Below are 20,263 nucleotides of genomic sequence, written 5' to 3'. Positions count from 1 at the left end.
GGAAACTCCCTCTGGGCCTTGTTTTTTTTTTTTTTTTTTCTGGCCAAGCCATGAGGCTTGCGGGATCTTAGTTCCCCGACCAGGGATCGAACCCAGGCCCTCGGCAGTGAAAGCACAGAGTCCTAACCACTGAACCACCAGGGAACTCCCCCCACGATGGTTTTGAACTACAAAGCCTCCCCGGGAGGGCCGTGTTGGTGCCGTTGACTGGTCTAACTTTTCCTCCTACCACAGTGGAGTAAGCTGTATTTCTCATATTGAGCAGGGAACCCTTATATACTTAAAGAAAATTGCCTACAGTAGCCTTGGCTCCTTAAAAGGGACCATTTTTCTCCAGAAGAGTGTTCATCCAGCTGCTTTAAATGGCCTTCCTCTGAGAAGTTAGGAGTCCGAGGCGAGCTGCTTTTCTCCAGGGAAACAGAGCTGACATGGCTGAAGCCACAGACAGGAGGAGACGCTTACACTTTTGTACCATCTTTTACTTGTCTGGTTCTCTAGAAAGCAGCCCCAGGGACACAGTCACTGAGAAGGCAGAGAGCTTGAAGCACCTGTCCTGGCCATTCTCCCCGCTTTTCCTTTAAAACTGAGGCCAAACCTGCAAACTGGGAGAAAATGAGTTTAGAAGGTTCTCGGAAAGTTCCAAAGGAGTTACATTTAGAATCTTAAGTTTCATGCGTCCTGCAGGCACGTGAAAAGGTGGAGTTAGCTCTGCTCACCAGACATGAGGGTCCCGGTATGACCCTCTGCCACCTCCCTCTGGCTTGGTGCTCCTAAGGAGGGCTTTCTTTCCCTTGGGGCTCCTTTGGGTCTGTAGGGGGAGATGATGAAGAGGAAGAATGAGGAAGCAAGAGTGGACCTGGGAATCTTACTGCTTTGCTTCCAAAGCCCAGGACAGAAGGGGGAGAGCATGGGCTGCAGAACTGGGAGAACTGGATGTGGATCCCGTCTCCCATTCTACAGAAGCTCAGGCTGTGCAGCTGCTGAGCTTCTGTAGAACAGGCTGCCGTGCGGCTCAGGTGGACACGGCAGAGATATCAGTAGCCTGTGTGTGTTTGCCCGGTGCATGCACGCGTGACAGGAGGACCGCTGGCCGTGTTCTCAGATACACTTTTTTTAGTTCGTCTGTTCACACGAGCCTGTGATGCCCACGGTGATGCCTTGGCAGGAGGCAGCATGGTGGTCCTTGATGTGACTAGTGGCAGGTGACGTCACCAGATTCTCAGAGTGAGAAAAGTTGAGCATTTCTTTCCCCACTGCCAGCCACACAGAAATTTCTGATATCACAGTTAATTAGTTGCTTTCAGCAAAAATTACCAAAGGTAGGGAAAGGAGGAGTGGAGATTAGAGTTGTGTGTGTTTGACACATTGCCCTAGAGCTTTTTATTGTTTTGCGCGCTTTCTACCCACTATTATTAGAGCAGCAGTCCCAGTGGTGGGCAGGAGGTGGGCTCCGGAATCAGGCTGCCAGGATTCTCAGCCCCCATCCCCACCCCAGCTTAAGCTCTCAACCTCTTTTTCCTGATCTGCCCAGTGGGAGCAAATAAAACAGATCTGAAGTCTAAGAGCTCTGAGAAACAAGGGATTTTTGTACTCAATTGGTTGATAAACCTGCTTTGAGCTGCCATGAGACACTTTATAGGATTTGTCCCGCTTACCGTGAATCTTACACATTTGTTGCAGGAACATTACTGTGTTTAGGCACTTCTCCAGGCTCTAATGGGGTTTTTACACAATGTATGATAAATGCACCCTGTTACCTTTCTAAAATGTGAACATTTCTGAATTCTGAAACACTGCCTTCAGAGCTTAGGATGAGGGCTTATGGACGAGTCATACTTAATGTCTTAGACTTGCTGTGAGGATTTATGTGACGGTGCTTCTACAGCATTTAACACAGCACAGGCTCAGTTGCTGGTGTCTCTCCCAGGTTGTAATGTTGGTTAATTAATGCAGGGAAAGATTATCAAAGCCCAGTGCAGGAGAAAGAACAATAGAAGCAGAGTTCTTGTCCTGTGAGCGGTGTGACCTTGAACAGGTTCCCTCACGTCTCTGGCCACAATCTCCTCACCTGGAAAATGCATAATATTTTGTAATGTCCCATCCATAGATAATGTGAATGAAATGAAATTCATAGATAACGTAACCTCCCTTTTTGAAAAACGTTTCACAAAATAACCAAAGTATTGCCATAAATATAACACAAAGGAGAAATAAAAGGAAAGCAAGCTAAAGTAAAATAGGTTGATAGACACACACTCACACACACATGCAGAACCACCAGACTCTACGGCCAGTGTGCAGGCTGATGGGAATGTGATTTATTGGCAACCCACATCCCACGAATAGCATTGATGCTGATGATTTTCCAAAGTCATGAAGCTTACTCGTGGTAAAGTGTTGGACAAAACAAAATACCGTCTTCTCTCAATTTACAGAATAGTTGTATTCTTGGACTGTTCAGTGTGTACTAGAGCGTGCAATTAAAGTCTTGTGTTTTTATATAAATTAGAGTTGAGTCCCAGCCTTTAGACACAGTTGTTATATGTACATGAATGTCCAGTGGGATATTTGAAAATTGTGCAGGATGCAAAACAGCTCATCCTGTGTAGGTCTGTCCTTTGCACGGCAGTAGGTCCAGCATCTCTGACTCCTGTCCATCAAATGCCAGGAGCTCCATCAGGATCATTGTCATAGACTAAATTGTCCCCACTAATTTTGAAAATGACCTCTAGCAGGCACTGCTGCCCCATGGCAACCCACTGGGCTAGCTGCTGCCTAGAGCTCGGTAGTCCTGAGGGACCCAGGTCGCCCAACAGCAGTGCTGCCCTGTTGACCCCGTCTCCCCTTTCCGGCTCCTCTCCAGGCTCAGCTGATTGCACAGTCCATCGGGCAGGCATTCAGCGTGGCATACCAGGAGTTCCTCAGGGCCAACGGGATTAACCCCGAAGATCTCAGCCAGAAGGAATACAGCGACCTGCTCAACACCCAGGACATGTACAACGACGACCTGATCCACTTCTCCAAGTCGGAAAACTGCAAAGATGTAGGTACTTTCCAGAAGCTGTTCTCTGAGCTGGGCCAGCCGGGCCCACCCGTGATAGAAGTGAAGGCAGAGTGGCTGGGTTGAAGAGTGAGTTCAGGCCCATCTCTGTCTCACCTCACATGAGGCCCGATAAAGACTGCAGCCGAGGGCCGTGGCCAGTGAGACAGGGCGTTGTCTGCTCCCTGCAATCCAGAGCTGACTTTGGGGTGGGTTCCAGAGGCAGACAGGACCTGAACCCTGCCCTTTACCAAGCCCACACTCTAGGAAAGGGCACAGAAGATTTTAAATGATGGTGCTGGTATAGGCACTGGTCAGAGACAGCTGTACTTGGCAGATTGGAGCCGATCTCAGCTCTCAGGTCTCAGATGATAACTGCTGTGCTTCCCCAGGGACCGAGCTCTACAGGAGTGTCTGGAGGAAAACGGGGCCATCTGATCTGGTCTGAGGTCTGGGTATCCTTTGGAAAGTGTAGAGGAGTGCAGAGGGCTGAGCCAAAGTAACAGAAGCATGAGGGTCCGAAAGCTCAGGAATTGTCTGGGGAGCCATGAATGAGGCAGCCAGGCTGCAGCAGGGGTTGTGCATAGGAGAGGATGTGAAGAGGCCAGTACAGGCTTTGGGTCAGAACTGGAGGGCTTGAGAGTCCAGCTGTGGTGAGGGGCCTGGACTTTATCCACTAGGTGTGAGAAAGTGATCTTTCTATCCACTAATGAATGTTAAGTGTCCTAGGCTCCCTGGAAGCAGAGCCTGAGATGGAATTCTTGTTCATGGGATTTGGGGGAAGGGTGCACTCAGGAAAAACTAAGTGTGGGCAGCAGGGTGGTGGGGATGCCAGGGAGGAATGTGGCCTTGCTGGAGGTGAGCATCATTCTGATCCAAAGGGAAGCTCCAGCTCACACATCGCAGGACGGACCTTGTCCCACCTAGAGCCAAAAGAGCTGGCAGGCCTTTGTAGCCTGTACTAATCAGTCATTGACACCAAGGTCAGACGGAGGTGTGTTAGTGTGCTTGGGCTGCCGTAACGAAGTTCCCCAGACGGGGGGCTTCAACAACAGAAATGTATTGTGTCACAGTTCTGGAGGCTGGAAGCCCGAGATCAAGGTGTCCGCAGGGTTGGTTCCTTCTGAGGGGGAAGATCCATTCCAGGCCTCTCATTTGCTTGTAGATGGTCATCTTCTCCCTGTGTCTTCACTCTGTGCATGTCTCTGTGTCCAAATTTCCCCCTTTTGTAAAGATACCAATCATATTGAACTAGGAGCCACCCTAATTATTTTATTTTAACTTGACTGCCTGTGAAAAGATCCTATCTCCAAACAAGGTAATATATGCCATGGAATATAGAGACGACAGGACGCGTTTCGGTTGGAGTCATCAGGGAAATGTCTGTCACGTTTAGTCAAGACAGCAATAGGGAAAATGCTTTGATTTCTGTCGCTACCCTGGATGGTTGCTGATTCAGGCTTTCTACATGTTTTCCTCCTTTCAGGTCTTCATAGAGAAGCAGAAAGGGGAAATCCTAGGTGTGGTGATTGTGGAGTCTGGCTGGGGATCCATCTTGCCAACTGTGATCATAGCCAACATGATGCACGGAGGCCCAGCGGAGAAATCGGGGAAGCTGAATATTGGGGACCAGATCATGTCCATAAATGGCACCAGCCTGGTGGGCCTGCCTCTGTCGACCTGCCAGAGCATTATTAAGGTAACTGGAGATGGGAAAAATCAACCTCTCTTGTAGACCTGAAGTGATATGAAGTCATCAACATTTGAGCGTATTCTAAGTGTCAGGCGCTGAGAAGGACACAAATACAAAAGGCATGGACTTGCACTTGGGTTGTTTACCATCAAGTTGCTATTTACCAATTCCTCCCTGAAATTGTTTTTTCAGGGATGGTGTATCTGGCTCACAGAACACCACTCACTAACACCATGCCCTCACAGACATCACTAATCAATCACAGCATTCTGTCCCATTAAGCCCCCACTCAGCCTCAACAGAATTTTCCTCAGCTCAGTAATCAAGACAATCACTTATAGTCAGCTGGGTGTTCTTGAGATGACTTGCCATCCCTGTTACAAATCATGGAAATGCTTCAGATCGCAGGGCACTTTCCTTCACTGTGATGTGATCCAGGTGAGTGTATCCTCCCCAGAGCCTGCGTAACATGAGCCACACATGCCACGTAGAAGGAAGGAAACTGGTACAGTCTATATACTCCTAAAACCTGAACATAATTACTTCTTGTTCAGCCTGAATTGATACTGTTGCGTGAGGCTGAGAAGAGCTACTTAAAGGAAAATTGAATATGAGTATTTGAGGGCAAGAAATTAGATTTTCTTAGGATTGAAGTATCCATGTGTAGTCTCTTGAGTGCACTGGAACTTGCTGATTGCATGGGAAGTAGGAACAAGTATATTTTTCCTTCACTACAGTATCTGTAGACCCTGCCAGCTCTGTACCAAGCAGTGTGGTACAGGCAGACTAGGATCCTGTGACTTTCTTTGGTTCCTTGGGGTTTCCTGAAAGACTGTTAACTAGAATATAGCTCTGTATGTGTGTGTGTGTGTGAGAAAGAGAGAGAATAAATGTGAATTTATAGAATAGTTATTCTAAGCAGAAGAAAATCACAAAAGACAACATCCTTGGCCAAGGGCCCTGGGATGGAGGGGAGGTCAAGGTGAGTGTATAGGCCAGACATGTCTACCTCTTTGCGTTTTTTGTTTGTTTTCTATGTTATATAGGAATTCATCTTTTTTTTCTTTTTCCTGCTTTTTTTTATCAGTATTTTTTATTGAAGTATGGTTGATTTATAATGTTGTGTTAATTTCTGCTATACAGCAAAGTGATTCAGTTATACATACATATATATTCTTTTTTAAATATGTTCTTTTCCATTATAGTTTATCATAGGACATTGAATATAGTTCTCTGTACTATACAGTAGGATCTTGTTGTTCATTCATCCCATATATAAAAGCTTACCTCTGCTAACCCCAACCTCCCACTCCATCCTTCCCCCAACCCCCTCCCCCTTGGCAACCACCAGTCTGTTCTCTATGTCTGTGATTCTGTTAGTGTTTCATAGATAGGTTCATTTGTGTCACATTTTAGATTCCACATATAAGTGATATCATATTGTATTTGTCTTTCTCTTTCTGACTTCACTTATTACGATAATTTCTAGTTGCATCCATGTTGCTGCAAATGGCATTATTTTGTTCTTTTTTATGGCTGAGTAGTATTCCATTGTGTATATGTACCACATCTTTATCCATTCATCTGTCGGTGGACACTTAGGTTGTTTCTATGTCTTGGCTATAGTAAATGGTGCTGCTATGAACATAGGGGTGCATGTATATTTTGAATTATAGTTTTGTTGGGATATATGCCCAGGCGTAGGATTGCTGGATCATACGGTAATTCTATATATTTTTAGTTTTCTGAGGAACCTCCATACTGTTTTCCACAGTGGCTATCTGACCAACAGTGTAGGAGGGTTCCCTTTTCTCCACACCCTCTCCAGCATTTGTTGTTTGTAGAGTTTTTAATGATGGCCAACCTGACTGGTATGAGGTGGTACCTCATTGTAGTTTTGATTGCATTTCTCTAATAATTAGCGATGCTGAATATCTCTTCATGTGCCTATTGGCCATCTGTATTTCTTCTTTAGAGAAACGTCTGTTTAGGTCTTCTATTTTTCGATTGGGTTTTTTTGTTTTTGAGCTGTGTGAGCTATTTGTATATTTTGGAAATTAAGCCCTTGTCAGTCACATTGTTTGCAAATATTTTCTCCCATTCTGTAGGTTGTCTTTTCATTTTGTTTTGCCTGTTTATTTTTTTTAAGTTTATTTATTTTATTTATATATTTTTGGCTGTGTTGGGTCTTTGCTGCTGTGTGGGGGCTTTCTCTAGTTGTGGCGAGTGGGGGCCACTCCTCGTTGAGGTGTGAGGGCCTCTCATTGCAGTGGCCTCTGTCGCTGCAGAGCACAGGCTCCAGGTGCGCGGGCTTCAATAGTTGTGGCTTGTGGGCTCTAGAGTTCAGGCTCAGTAGCTGTGGCGCTCGGACCAAGTTGCTCCATGGCTTGTGGGATCCTCCCAGACCAGGGCTCGAACCCCTGTCCCCCGCACTGGCAGGCGGACTCCCAACCACTGTGTCACCAGGGAAGCCCTGCCTGTTTATTTTTAATGAAACAAATCTAAATCCTTATAAGATAATCACACTCAGAAAGAAATAGTCCTTTTTGGGCTCATTTCTTTTTGTTATAAATAAATTCTACCTCTTGCTTAGCATACATTAAAGATAAGATTAAAGGTCCTAGTTTGAACATGTATATTCATTCAAACATGTTTAATTGGGCTTCTGTTAGCCTGAGCTGAACTGTGAAGAAGCCAGAATGAAAAAAATAAATAAAAAAAGAAGCCAGAATGACAGTATGCGCATGGAGGATAATTTATAATTGAAAGGGTTCAGTGGGCCCTAATGGCAACATAGAGGTGAAATGCTAAGAGCATTTGGAGTGGGGGAGCAGAGAATCTTACCTGATTTTTTTTTTTTTTTTTTTTTTGTGGTACGCAGACCTCTCACTGTTGTGGCCTCTCCTGTTGCGGAGCACAGGCTCCGGACGCGCAGGCTCAGCGGCCACGGCTCACAGGCCCAGCCGCTCTGCGGCATGTGGGATCTTCCCGGACCAGGGCATGAACCCATGTCCCCTGCATCGGCAGGCGGACTCTCAACCACTGTGCCACCAGGGAAGCCCTACCTGATTTTTAAGGTGGGCCTTGAAGGAGGAGTTAGACTCAGGTGGATAGCAGAAAGGAAAGTGGCCTTTGGGAGTTTCTTCTGGAATTGATGGATGGTGGACTGGCTTTGTGCTGGGAGAGGCAGGTCTGAGCCAGCCTGAGAAGGCTGATCTGATGGTGTGATAATGTGGAGAAGCCAGGGAGGGCCAGGAGTAGGAAGAAAGGACGCACCCACATTTGGCTTCTCACTCACACATGCCAAGCTTCACAGATGCCCTCTCATACCAGGGAGCAAGTTACTTATTAAACACCCATGCATGTGTGAGAACTGCCGAGGGGCCATGGGAACCAAAGATGCCTCAGACACAATCCGCGCCCTAAGGAGCTTGGCCTCAATGGGGAGAAGTGAATGAAAGGACTGATAATAACAGTGACTGAGTGCTGTGCGCCTGGACCATTCTGAGAATGTGTGTGTTCACTCGCAGAACCCTACGGCAGCCTTCTGTAGGGTAGGTACTATTGTGCAAGTTAGGAAACAGGCACAGAAAATGACGTAATCATTCAAGGTCACACAGTGTGTCAGTAGTGCAGCCAGGTCACTCGGCCACCCTGATATCATTCCAGCGGTGTCTGTGGTCAGACCCTGGGGCAGTGGTTCTCAACCTGAGGGATCTTGACCCCCCACGCGTCATTTGGCAATGTCTGAAGACAGTTTGGGTTGTCACGACTAGGGAGAAGGAGATGCTCCTGGCATCCAGTGGGTGGAGGTCAGGGAGGCTGCCAGATATCCTACAATGCACAGGACAGTCCCCACAGCTAAGGATTATCCAGCCCAAATGTCAATAGATTGAGAAAGCCTGCCTGCAGGAGATAGTTCAGGTGTGGGAGAGAAATCTGGAGAAAGGGAGGTCGGTGAGGGAGGGAGGGTGGGGAGTTGATCTACGTCTGGAAAGTCTTGGGGAGGAGGAGCCAGAAGAGAGGATAACTTGAGCACAGGTGGGGCTGGGGCCTGGGTGGGAATAAGCAGACCTTCCTGAGGACTGGCAAGGCTGCATGCCTGAGCCCATTTACACACCTGCCCGGCAGTGCCCAGCCCTAGGCACTGGTCACCTCCCTTCCTCTTCATAAAAAACAGCCTGTGAGGGAGGGTGATGGCAAATGCCTGGTTCACAGATGAGTCATCAGCTACTCAGAAGGTGCAGACAGCATGCCCAGAACGCCCCAGCTGACAGAGTCCAGATCCCCGTCCACCCCTCCCTGCCTCTGCACAAAGGAGGCAGACACGGGGAGGGAGGCTGTGAGACCCATGGCTTGCCTTCCCCTGGTACCACACGGGGACTGGTCTTCTGTCCAGTGCATCACACATCAAGGTGGAAACAGACTAGCGCAGGGCGCAATTGGCGCACTGTCTGAGCAGTTTCCTAAGGGGAAAAGGTTTGTTTGCACCAGTAGCTGACCTTTTATGTCTATAAATGGAGTCTCTCTGGAATCGGAAAATTAAAAGGCCATGTGGTGATGAAAGAGATATAACTGATGAAGATGGAGAGGAAGAAAGCCAGCACCTCTGTGGCCACCCTCGGCAGAGAAGTACGTAGCAGGCAGGCCCCAGTTAGGACACAGCTGCCCTTTCCCGGCGCTGCAGGATGTGCTGCCTTGTCGAATAGAAAAGGGTGATTGGCCCTGTCCCCTTCTCCCCGCACCCCGAGAATCTTCCTACTGATTTCAGCTAGAATTGCCAGTACCGAAGAAGACACTTAATGGGTTGTCTCCTGGTTTTTAAGTTCTGTAAAAACATATCTTTTTTGCATGTCCCTGAGCAGATACTCACAGTGCCCTACCCTCACTCCTAGGCCCCCGCAGGGGAGCATTCTGGGCTTCTTCAAGGCTTCCCATTAGTATTGCTTGTTTCAATGTTACTTCAGTGCTCCTTGCGATGAATTTAACGAGCCGCTCTCATCCTGGAAAATCAGTGCTTAGCAAACTTTGATTGAATCACCCAGGGATCTTGTTAAACTGCAGGCTCTGATTCGGCAGGTCTGGGGTGGGATTCTGCATGTTCAACAAACTCCCCAGTGATGACATCGCCATCAATGGGCTTCGAGTGTTCTGCATCTTGCCACTTTAATGCATGTTGACCTTCCCTCTCCCCTGGTTATAGGGAATAGAGTACGTTTCTAGAATAGATTACAGGTATTGAATTATTTTCTTTCTTCCCTAGTTCTTATTTTCCTGTCATAGTTCCTGAAGCATAATTATTGGTAGGCAAAGCGTGTTAGCAGACCGCCTGTTCATGCCATCGCCTCCACGGTCCTGCCCTCCAGATTTGTTTTCTTTTTGAAACTAGAGCACCGCTTCCTTACCTTCCACAGGATCATCACGGGTCTGCTTTCCCGTTGCTATAGAGACCATTCTGGCTTCTCTCCTCTCCCATTCCGTCTTCCCTACTCTTCCCTCCCACCATATTTCTTAATTTGCTACACCATTCCACTGTTGTCATGGGGACGAAATGACCATTTATTTAATTGGCACCTCCAATAAAGTGGCAGCTGAGAAATCCGAGTTAATGGGACCCAACTTGAAGCGTTGATGAGGAACAGCAGAGCAAGTGCGTGGTCTGGTTGTTTCAGATTGCCATCTCTCTGGGCTTCGTCTTGCAGCAAATATCCCCAGTCTAGAAATTCTTTCACTGAGGGACAAATCAGCATCTTAAATCAATGTACACAAAAGAACCCACCGGAGCGATGTGGACTTTTTAGGTAACAGAGAAAATAGAGTCATTCTCTTGCTTTTCAGGAGCTCTCCAAGGTTTTCCTGTACCTCACAGACATCCCTGAACAACCGCAGTGTTTCATAGGTGTAAACATTTAAAGGGGGTCGCTCTGTCTGGAGGGTTGTGTTTCTGACAACGTGCTCCTCGTTTTCGTCATCCTTTGCTCTTGCTTCCCACACACTCCTGGTCTTGTAGTTTGTGATGTGGGGAGAGAAAGGGGAATGGACTCTGGCTGCCCTGCCTGTGCCTGCAGCCCTCCCCTGAGCTCCCGGAGGCCTGGCTCCACCAACTCCCAGCGCCTAACACATGGCTTGGCACATTGCAGGTGATCCATACATATCTACTGATTGAATGATAAAGAGGGGGCTCTCAAGGGAAAAAGAAATATATGCACGAATGGTATCTGAGCAACACCCCCAAAAGAGAAGCCGATTTGTAATGTTAGAAATAGCTTTTTCTGGGCATGATGGTTGAGATGTGGTGTTGTCAGCAGACATGCTTAGGAAAGAATAAAAATGCATAACAAGGGCTGAAATTGTAGCAATTAGAAGTGGAAGAGCTCTTAGGAGGTTTCAGCATTTGTTTTGAAGATGTGGAGACTGAGGTAGAAGGTGGAATAGAGGGTCTAAGACCCCCCGGGCTGTGGTGGAGGAAACACAGCTGCAGCCCAGGTCTCCTGACACAGCAGATGCCTCTTCACCCAGCCCCGCTGGTCCCACTGTTAGGGGAAGAATTCCAGCACATCCCCGTGGGCATGGGTGACAGGACCTGCTGCTGTGCGGGAGGCCCCGATCTCCGCAGACCTCCTTTACCCCGGGAGAATCGCCCTCGGCACATTCTGTTGCTCTTGTTTGGAAACATTTCTTGAACCGGAGAAGTTTCCTAGAGCTGTTCCAGAAACCACGGAGAGATGCTGGTAACAGCTGCCTGCGAGTGCACACACGTCACCACAAGCCAAATCACAGCCGTTGCGAGGCTCCAGTCCTGCAGGAAACAGCAACTCCGGAGACTGAGGAAACAGCTGGGGGTGGGGAATTAAACTGACCTCCTCAAAACTCACACGTTGAGAGGACAAGCTGGAATCACCCAAAGGAAGTGGGGCAGCCTGGGAGCCGGAGCCCTGAAGTCTCGCCAGGTAGGCGAGTAAACTAAAAACACGGCCCCGTGCAAGGCTGGGCGAAAAGGTTGGGGGCACAGCTTCGTCCTTCTGTCACTCTCCCTGGCTTCTCTGTCCAGCAGGCTTTACTCATGAATAACACACACCCTTCCAATGTCTATATGGGGAATCACGGCATAGGAGAAAATGCTCTGGGTTTGAATACAAATAGACCTGGGAGAGAATCTTGCTGTGGGTGAACTTGGGTGAGTGGTGAAGCTGCAGTTTCCTCCTCTATAAAATGGGCATAATTAGAGCTGCCAGTTTGTCAAGGAGATTAAAGGAGACAGCTCCTGTGACTCCAGGTCGGTGCCTGGCAAGAGTCAGCGTTCAGTGACAGGTGGTTTGGCTAGTTTCGTCATCAGGATGGTTTTTGATGGACAGTGACCTTAGGGGTGCTCACACACATGGGGGTGGCTGACTGGGCACCAGGCCAACTGGCTCTCTGTCACCCTCCCCCTGGCGTGGCTAGTCCATGCTCTCACGGAGCACACTGGCCACAGGTATGAGTAGTAAACTGACATCTTTGACTCTGATCATCCCTGAGTGCATGTGAGTTCACTGTTCTATGGCAGTGGCCTGTATCAGTTCTCAAAAATTGAGTGTATCGCCAGGAAGTGTGTATCAAGTCACCGGGAAGACTCATTAACACACAGAATGTTGAGTCCCACCCCTGGAGTTTCGGATTCTGTAGGTCTGGGTGGACCCTAGACTCTTGCATTTTTTTTTTATTGAAGTACAGTTGATTTGCAATATTGTGTTAGTTTTAGGTGTACAGCACAGTGATTCGTTTATCCGTGTGTGTGTGTGTGTGTGTGTGTGTGTATACATTCCTTTTCAGATTCTTTTCCCTTATAGGCTATTACAAAATATTGGGTATAGTACCCTGTGCTATACAGTAGGTCCTTGTTGGTTATCTATGTTATGTATACAGTAGTGCATATATGTTAATCCCAGCCCCCTAATTTATCCCTCCCCCCACCCTGCATTTATAACAAAAATGTCCTGGTGCTGCTGGTGTGGGGTGTCCCACTTTGAGGACCTGTTGGCCGAGCATAGGGGCCAAAAAAGCCCCTATCCATCCCTCAGTCTAGAGTGTATCTTCATTACTTAGAAGCAAAAGGTGTGTGGGTCCCTCCTGCCACTCAGAGGGGCAGGTTACACTCTTGCCACAAATTCTGTTGGCACCAAAGTCATCTAACACCACTTTCACCTCTCTGCTTGGCAAGGTGCTTGTGAGGAAGGCAGAGGCTCCATTATCCCCATCCCGACCCCACTGAGTCTCAGACAAGGCAGGTTTAATGTCCGTGTCTGTGTCCTCATCCGTAAAATGTGAAGCAGAAGTCCTGACCTCCCGCAGAGTTTGCAGACTGGTCGGAGGGTGACAGTTGGCAGCAGCGTTGTGGAATTTACAGATTTCTATTTATAGAATAAGAGGCGATCACCCTTCTGGCTGAAATGGATTTGTCATTGTCCTCCCAGGCCTCTCTTTCCACTTCGCCGATAGAGGGCACACACTGGACCCATCTGTGAATTGATGGGCCGGGGGGGGGGGTGTCTCCAGGGGATACGGCAGACTTGGTGGAATAGAGCCTACCTTTGCCTGTCCCTCCTCTGCTGGCAGAGAGGCTGTCCACTCACCCCACAGTACCGTCTTTTAGGAAGAGCTTCTCCCCTCAGCTCTGGCCCTTTGGAGGAGTGGACCTTGGCAGGCCTGGCGCTGTTTCCCAATCAGCTGGCCTCGCGAGCTGGGAGTGCAGTGAGACAGGCATCAGACGGGAGTGCTGAGTCCTCCCCGTCTCAGCTCTCAAAGCAGGGCCTCCAGCCACAAGCAGTGTGGTCTCTCTACCCTGGCCCTTTCCCTGTGTGCCATGATGGAAGTGGGTTGGAAAGCACCTGCTGTTGGCCATTTGGTCTGGACCATCTGGCAAGTGGGAGTTGCCTGAGGCAGAGCACGCAGGCTGGGGAGGTGTCGGGGGGCGGGGAGAGTTCATTTCAGGACTGAATTACTTTTGTCTGGCACCTTCCTCTTGGGTGAGGCTCACAAGTCGGTGGCAGGACCGGCAGGAGAAGAACCTTCCCACCGCCTGAATGAGGGAAAGCATAGCTTTGTGATGATTTTCTAGGGGTTCTCCTGTGCAGACCTGGGCTCTGGTCCCTGCTGAGCATGTGTTCAAGGGGCAGGAAGACAGGCCTGAGCTCAGCTTAGATCAGAGTGGGGTGGAGGAAGCACTCTAAATAGGCTCAGAAACCAGATGGAGTCCCTCTTTATCTTTAAAAACCAATTTTGTCTCTATACGCCATTCCAATTGAGAGGGAGGGACGAGTTACCAGGGAGCATGAAATCGGAGATGACCATTAAGCCCTATTTCCTCCTACTTCCCTCTCCACCAGCACTGGTCCTACCACCCTATTCATTCTCCCAAGGAGGCCTTCGCTGACTGCAGTCCTGCCTCTGTGCCCTGCTTCTCCCCAGATGTTCGTGGGAATGTTGATAAACTGTAGAATCCCTAACAGGCAGAGAGAATGGGGAAGCAGGAGCACCAGGGGCGACAGACAGCAAGCCCTGATGAATTGGGCTGTTGTGTGAATTAGTTGTCCTTTGTTAGAAAAGGAAGAATTGCTACGAGTATGCCTTTCAGAGAAAAAGTTCCGTTCGTGCTTGTCCCCCACCTGACCAGGAGAGAGATTGTGCATCCTTCATCTTTCAAGCCAAAATGCACATGTGGCAGTTTTCCTCTTAGCTGCACAGACGATCGCTTTTTCCAGATGACTTGAATGCAGCCCGTTTCCCAAAATGAAGACATTGCCCACAGAAACTGGTCTCTGCGTGGGCTGAAAGGGCTCCATGTAAACCTAATGGTTTTCTCCCCTAGGTTGACAGAATCTAGCTTGGACTGTCCGACGCAGGCGCTATCAGGCTGGATGTGGGGCACTGTGGAGTCAACGAAGAAACCGAGGCTCAGTGCAGCATCTTTTGCCTTTGGTGCTGTCTGCATTTATCTCTTGTTGGCATCAGTGGTCATCGAATCCCCTGTGCTTTATTCACATTTCAGGGCTTGAAGAATCAGGCCCGGGTCAAGCTGAATATCGTGAGGTGTCCCCCAGTGACCACCGTGTTGATCAGGAGACCAGACCTTCGCTACCAGCTGGGGTTCAGTGTCCAGAACGGAATCGTAAGTACAACCCCACACCTTTTCCAAAAATCTGACACACGAAACCGTGGCCCAGGGTTTGGGTTTTGGGGCTGTTCTTGAAAGCTGGTCATTTTCCAGAAAGAATCCAGCAAGGAAGGGACGAATGGGTGAAGGCAGACTCACTTCCTCCATGGGCAGAGAATTCTGTGCCTTCTGTGGGGGAAGAGAGGGACCCTCCCAGATCCATGTGCCCCAGAGCCCAGCGACTCTGTGATGCGCAGGGTGACCCTCCCAGCTGCCAGCTTGAGATAGTTTGAGGTATCCACCTTCCCACCGCCCCCCACCAGCCAGCAGCTTCCCAGGGCAGGGGGTGAAAGAGCCCTGGGGGCTGGGCTTCCAAACCCTTGGTGATACCAGCGCAGCCCAGGCTGAGAACCCAGCCCTGTGGGTTATGCCTGAATGATCTCTGCCTTGCCTTTTTAACCTGAATTTGGCACTTGGGAGATAAAGAGTACTTTCATCACCTGGATGTCTGCCTTCAAATACTTCCTTTTTTTCCCCCTTTATTGTGATAAAACATACACAACATTAAGTTTGCCATTTAAACCATTTTTAAGCATACAGTTCAGTGCCTTTAAGTACATTCAAAAAGTGGTTGTGTCCATCAGTGCTATTTCCAGAACTTTTTCTTCATCCCAAGCAGCAACTCCATACTCAATACTACTCCCTTTTTGTCCTGGTTTGCCTTGTTATGGACTCATAGTAGTTCTGGGCTTTGGTGACAAATCTGTAACCTTCTTGATATTATAGATTTTGGATGTGCCCTCCCTCTCTCTGCATTCATCTTTGCAGATAGAAAAACCCTATTCTTTTTCCTCCCTTTTTAATATAAATTTATTTTATTTATTTTTGGCTGTATTGGGTCTTCGTTGCCACGCACGGGTTTTCTCTAGCTGCGGCGAGCGGGGGCTACTCTTCGCTGTGGTGTGTGGGCTTCTCATTGCGGTGGCTTCTCGTTGTGGAGCATGGGTTCTAGGCGTGCAGCCTTCAGTAGTTGTGGTTCACGGGCTCTAGAGTGCAGGCTCAGCAGTTGTGGCGCAGGGGCTCAGTTGCTCTGCGGCATGTGGGCTCTTCCCTGACCAGGGATCGAACCTGTGTCCCCTGCACTGGCAGGCGGATTCTAAACCACTGCCCCACCAGGGTAGTCCCCTGCATAGGCTTTTAAAGAAAGGTGCACAGTCAGGAGTGAAAAGTCAGCTCTGTAAATTCAAACCATGTTCTTTTGGGAAATTCTGATTGCTTTGTGTGTGAAGTAGGGGTGTCTATAGCCTGCAGCGCTGAGCCCAGAGCCCTCCCCAAGCCTGCAGCCTCTGCCCACTGCAGTGCCTGGCTGCACTGAGACGAAAACCAGCCACATTACCATTTCTGCCAGAAGGGAGTTTGAACAAGAACCACTGAGTTGTGACAGCCAAAGGGAGCTTCTGCCTTCTAGCTGGCCACACTGTGGAACATGAAGTGGGGTTCTAGCCCCATTTTAACTCAGGTAACTGTGACCCTAAAAAGTGGGCTGCTAGCATTACACAGTTCCGTGTTTGAGTCCCAGATAATACTAAACTGTGTTACCCAGGCTGACAGTTTGAAAACATTGGCAGCTCTGTGACAGGCCCAAACAGCTCTTTTTACCAAGACCAAGCTGGGATGAAAAATACTCAGAATTCACTGTGCCGCGAAATCCAGTGACGTGCTGCATCCCCTACGCAGAGTGCGAGAAAAAGGGGGCCATCTGGGCATCCAGAGTCCTATCTCTTATAAAAAGAAACAAAGAGATGTAAATGTCCACAGCCTGACCATGGCAGCTCCTCAGAGGTGAGAGTGCTGGGGATGGAGGATTCTAGAAAAGACAGTCTCCCACCCCCACCCAGTTCCCTAGCAGGCGATGCAGGCCAGGGTGGGTAACTTGGCTTTTGACTCTGATAGATCTGCAGCCTCATGCGAGGGGGAATAGCAGAGAGAGGAGGTGTCCGCGTGGGACATCGCATCATTGAAATCAACGGGCAGAGTGTGGTCGCCACCCCACACGAGAAGATCGTGCACATCCTCTCCAATGCTGTTGGGGAGGTAAGGGAGAGTCGGGGGCTGGGGGTCCCCTGGTGCGCTCGCCCCCTCCACGAAGCCCTCCTGAGTGTCCTTCCCTGTCCTCAGCACACTTCCATACTGAACAGTCTGTCTCGGACCAGAATTTAAGCCTGGTAACAAGTGGTCATCTTAGAGCTGCTCCTCAGAATCCCGTCATGTCACCCTCAACCTTCTCCTCTGGCAGCACTTCTCCACCTCCTCTCTTTAGTTCTCCAGTCGGTATCTTCTCACCATAGCTGCCCCAGTTCTCTCCATTTTTTCCAGCTAATCCCGCCAAATGTGCCTGGAAGATTTTAAGTCAGATTCAAATCTAATCAACAGCTCCCCAGAGACAGTTCCCTGGTATGGCCGGGCAGAGGTCAGAACAGCTGTTCTGGGGCTGATTTCCTGCCGGGGGAGGGAGGGAGGCAGGAGCAGCCAAAACCCCACAGTGGTCCTTCTGTTTTAAGGGTTTTCTCCTTTTTAAAAAAAAAAAAGGCCTGGTGAGAGCAAGAGCTTTTGGGAAATAAACCATCTTACCTGGTTTTCATTGTTCACTCTCTGTCACTCCTAACTTTTTAGAAGCCCATGGATTCCGTACTTCCTGGAGGCCACCTGCGTCAGGCCCCTGTTAGGAATGGTGGGGGGGATGAGGGGTGTACCTTCAAAGGAGTCCCATGGCAAGAGGTGCCGCCTCTCCCGCTAGCCCTGGGGCAGTGCCCACACAGCTCCCGGAGCCTCAGTCCCCCCGCTAAAGTGCGTTTCTGCCCTCAGATTCACATGAAGACAATGCCGGCTGCCATGTACAGACTGCTGACGGCCCAGGAACAGCCCGTCTACATCTGAGGCCACGCCCCCCCGGGCAGCATGCATGGAGGACTCTCCTCACTTGTGGTTGTGTTTCTCGTGCTACATCTGTGTGCCCACTGAGATATTCCCCTCTCATACCCAGCACTCAGTTTGACACAGAAGGAAAAGAATCCACAGAGACCTCCTTCTCTGTTCTCTGTCTCTCTCTAGTTTGCTTTTTTTTTTTTTTAACACCAGGGAAGTTTTGTATGCACTCCCTTGAGGCTGGAGAGCAGCCAGTATCCACCCAGAATCTGCCCAGGACCATCCTGAAGGACCCTTGGGGGTCCTGAAGAGGGTTGTCACCGCTCAGGAAGGATCTTCCCTTCCCAAGAGGTGCAGACCTCTTAGAAGGAACTCCTAGGGGTGGTGAAGAAGCCGATTCAGCAGTGCCTACGATCCAACGGCTGATCTCTGCTCTCCTCCAGTCAATTTATGGGAATATGGTAGTAACAGAGAGGACCAGCCTGTGTCTTTACGGATATGCCTGCCCACCATGTACATGGGGCATCATACGTTATTTCTGCCCAGAATTTCTGAGCCAACCTTATGCCTCTTCTATAGTTTTAGTTTCAATATAATTGTGTTTTCTAACGTGAACCTTTTCACCCAGGATAGAAGGGGAACTGCCGTGGACAAGAATACCTTCGTGTTGCAGAGAACTGGGCGATTCCCAGGGCATCCGTGGCTTCCCAAGGTTACCAACCATTAGCTAAACACAGGCAGGTGCTTCCTGCCTCCTTCTACATCACACGTACATACACAGTCTCACTTGCCTATATTTCAGCCTTCTCTTCTCCCTGCCGCCAGTGAGGCACCCAGAGCCCCTGGAAAACCCACGTCACCTCCCTGTGAGGCCCCCTCCCCCAGCAGGTGAGGCCTGCAGGGACTGGTGAGCCCTGTCTGAAGAGAACCGCCCCTCTGAGGCTGAGGCCCGGCCCTGCCAGCACCGCCTTGGCTGGAAGTGTTCTGGTGGACTCCCCTCGCGCCTCCACCCGGACACACACATCCCACACTGGGAGTCTGGGAGCGGTGGACTGTTCCCCTTGAAGATGAGGCCCGGTGGAATCATGTTATGCTTCTTGGCCCAAGGTGGGACCAGCCTTGTTCTCCACTCAGGACCATGAGGCAGGATGTGACCTTTGAGAGCCCAGAACAGTATATAAACCACAAAACTAAGGGGACAATCATGACCTCAAGCAATGCCTAAGAAGCCCCAAATGTGTTCCAGAAACATCTTGCTGCCTCGTGGGCCTGAAAAAGCTTTTATTTGGTGTGGAACATTACGTGTTTTATCAGGTGCCTCATGTCCATGGGTTTTGTCTCAGTTTGGTGCAGATGTTTTAGTAATACCATGATTCTGAGCCAGTTTTCACTTACTCTTGGTCCAAAGAGCATTTTGTTTTCATGTGGGTGGGGTGTGGCTTGGTTTGGTTTTTGTTTTGTTTTGCTTGTGACCTCTGCAAAGACAGGAAGAGAAACTAATATATTTTGTGATATTAATATAGTCCCTGTTCTCAACATCTGCGTTATTTATGTTGTGTCCATGGAAATAGGAACCCGGTGAGCACGTGTTGGATAGTATGGATTTATACGTCGAATGGAGGGATTTCAGGGAGGGAGAAAGTGAATATGAAAAGATTGGGAACAAGATACTTGCGCCGGAGAGCTGAGTGGTCAGTACCCCTGGGATCTCTGTGCTGTCTTGAGTTTTCTGCTTAGAGTCAGGAAAGCTGGTTGTTTGAGCAGCGTCAGTGGCTGGACTCCCAGTGTGACCGTGAGACAGGCCCTGCTGAAGAGTGGCTGTGCTGCCTGCACGTCCCCTTTAGGAAGGGGCTGCCCCTTCTCCAAGAGTCCAGGCTGGGCAGCCTGGGACCCCTGGATGACTTTTGAGGACACTGAGCTGAATGCTGCTGGGAGCCCAGCCCCAAGGCTGACCCACTGCAAACGTGAGAGGCCGGGAACCTCAGCTCCACTTACCAAACCGTAGTGTCTGACGACATATAATTAAATACTAAAGAGTCCTAAGTTCATCTTTCCTTTGCCAGAAGGAGTGGGTAAAACAGGAATGAAGCATTCTGGGTGGTATTTTCAGGCATGAGGAGCCTTGGGAAGTCACTGGAGAGAGGCTCATGCCATCAGTTCCCAGGGTGACCGCTTGAGCCACCTGCCCGAGGGCCCGTTCCGAGCCCCCGCAATCAGCCAGGGAACGGGAACCCCACCAGCATGTCCGTGGGCAGCCTCCCACATAATTACATAAGGCTCTTCACCCAAAGGAGAGGGAGACAGAATATACTTTCTATTGCTACTGCACAAAAATCTTGGGAAGTTTGACAGGTGCTGAAAAGGCCAGTGAGGTGAACTCTCCTAGAAGGCTAACATTTCAGCATAAGATTACCCACCACGTACCTTTGTGTTCGTAAAAGTGGCTCCTCATGCCCAGATAGCGAATGTTTCC

General features: G+C 49.3%; 1 protein-coding gene across 2 annotated transcripts in view; it reads left to right on the top strand.

The window, feature by feature from the left end:
• Positions 1-19,593, top strand: part of APBA1 (amyloid beta precursor protein binding family A member 1) — a 233,862-nt gene extending 214,269 nt beyond the window's left edge. For both annotated transcript variants that reach the window (XM_082613977.1, XM_082613976.1), the window contains 5 exons: positions 2,864-3,043; positions 4,527-4,739; positions 14,761-14,880; positions 16,819-16,959; positions 17,731-19,593. In XM_082613977.1, coding sequence (XP_082470103.1) covers positions 2,864-3,043; positions 4,527-4,739; positions 14,761-14,880; positions 16,819-16,959; positions 17,731-17,802 — 726 coding nt within the window. In that variant the 3' untranslated portion in view covers positions 17,803-19,593. The remainder of the gene's footprint in view (positions 1-2,863; positions 3,044-4,526; positions 4,740-14,760; positions 14,881-16,818; positions 16,960-17,730) is intronic.
• The last annotated feature ends 670 nt before the right edge of the window (positions 19,594-20,263 follow it).

This window comes from Mesoplodon mirus, assembly GCF_964341445.2.
Source record: "Mesoplodon mirus genome assembly, chromosome: 1".
NCBI classification, from domain to species: domain Eukaryota; kingdom Metazoa; phylum Chordata; class Mammalia; order Artiodactyla; family Ziphiidae; genus Mesoplodon; species Mesoplodon mirus.
Note: the sequence above shows the minus strand (reverse complement) of the source record. Positions and strands in the feature narration are given on the sequence as shown.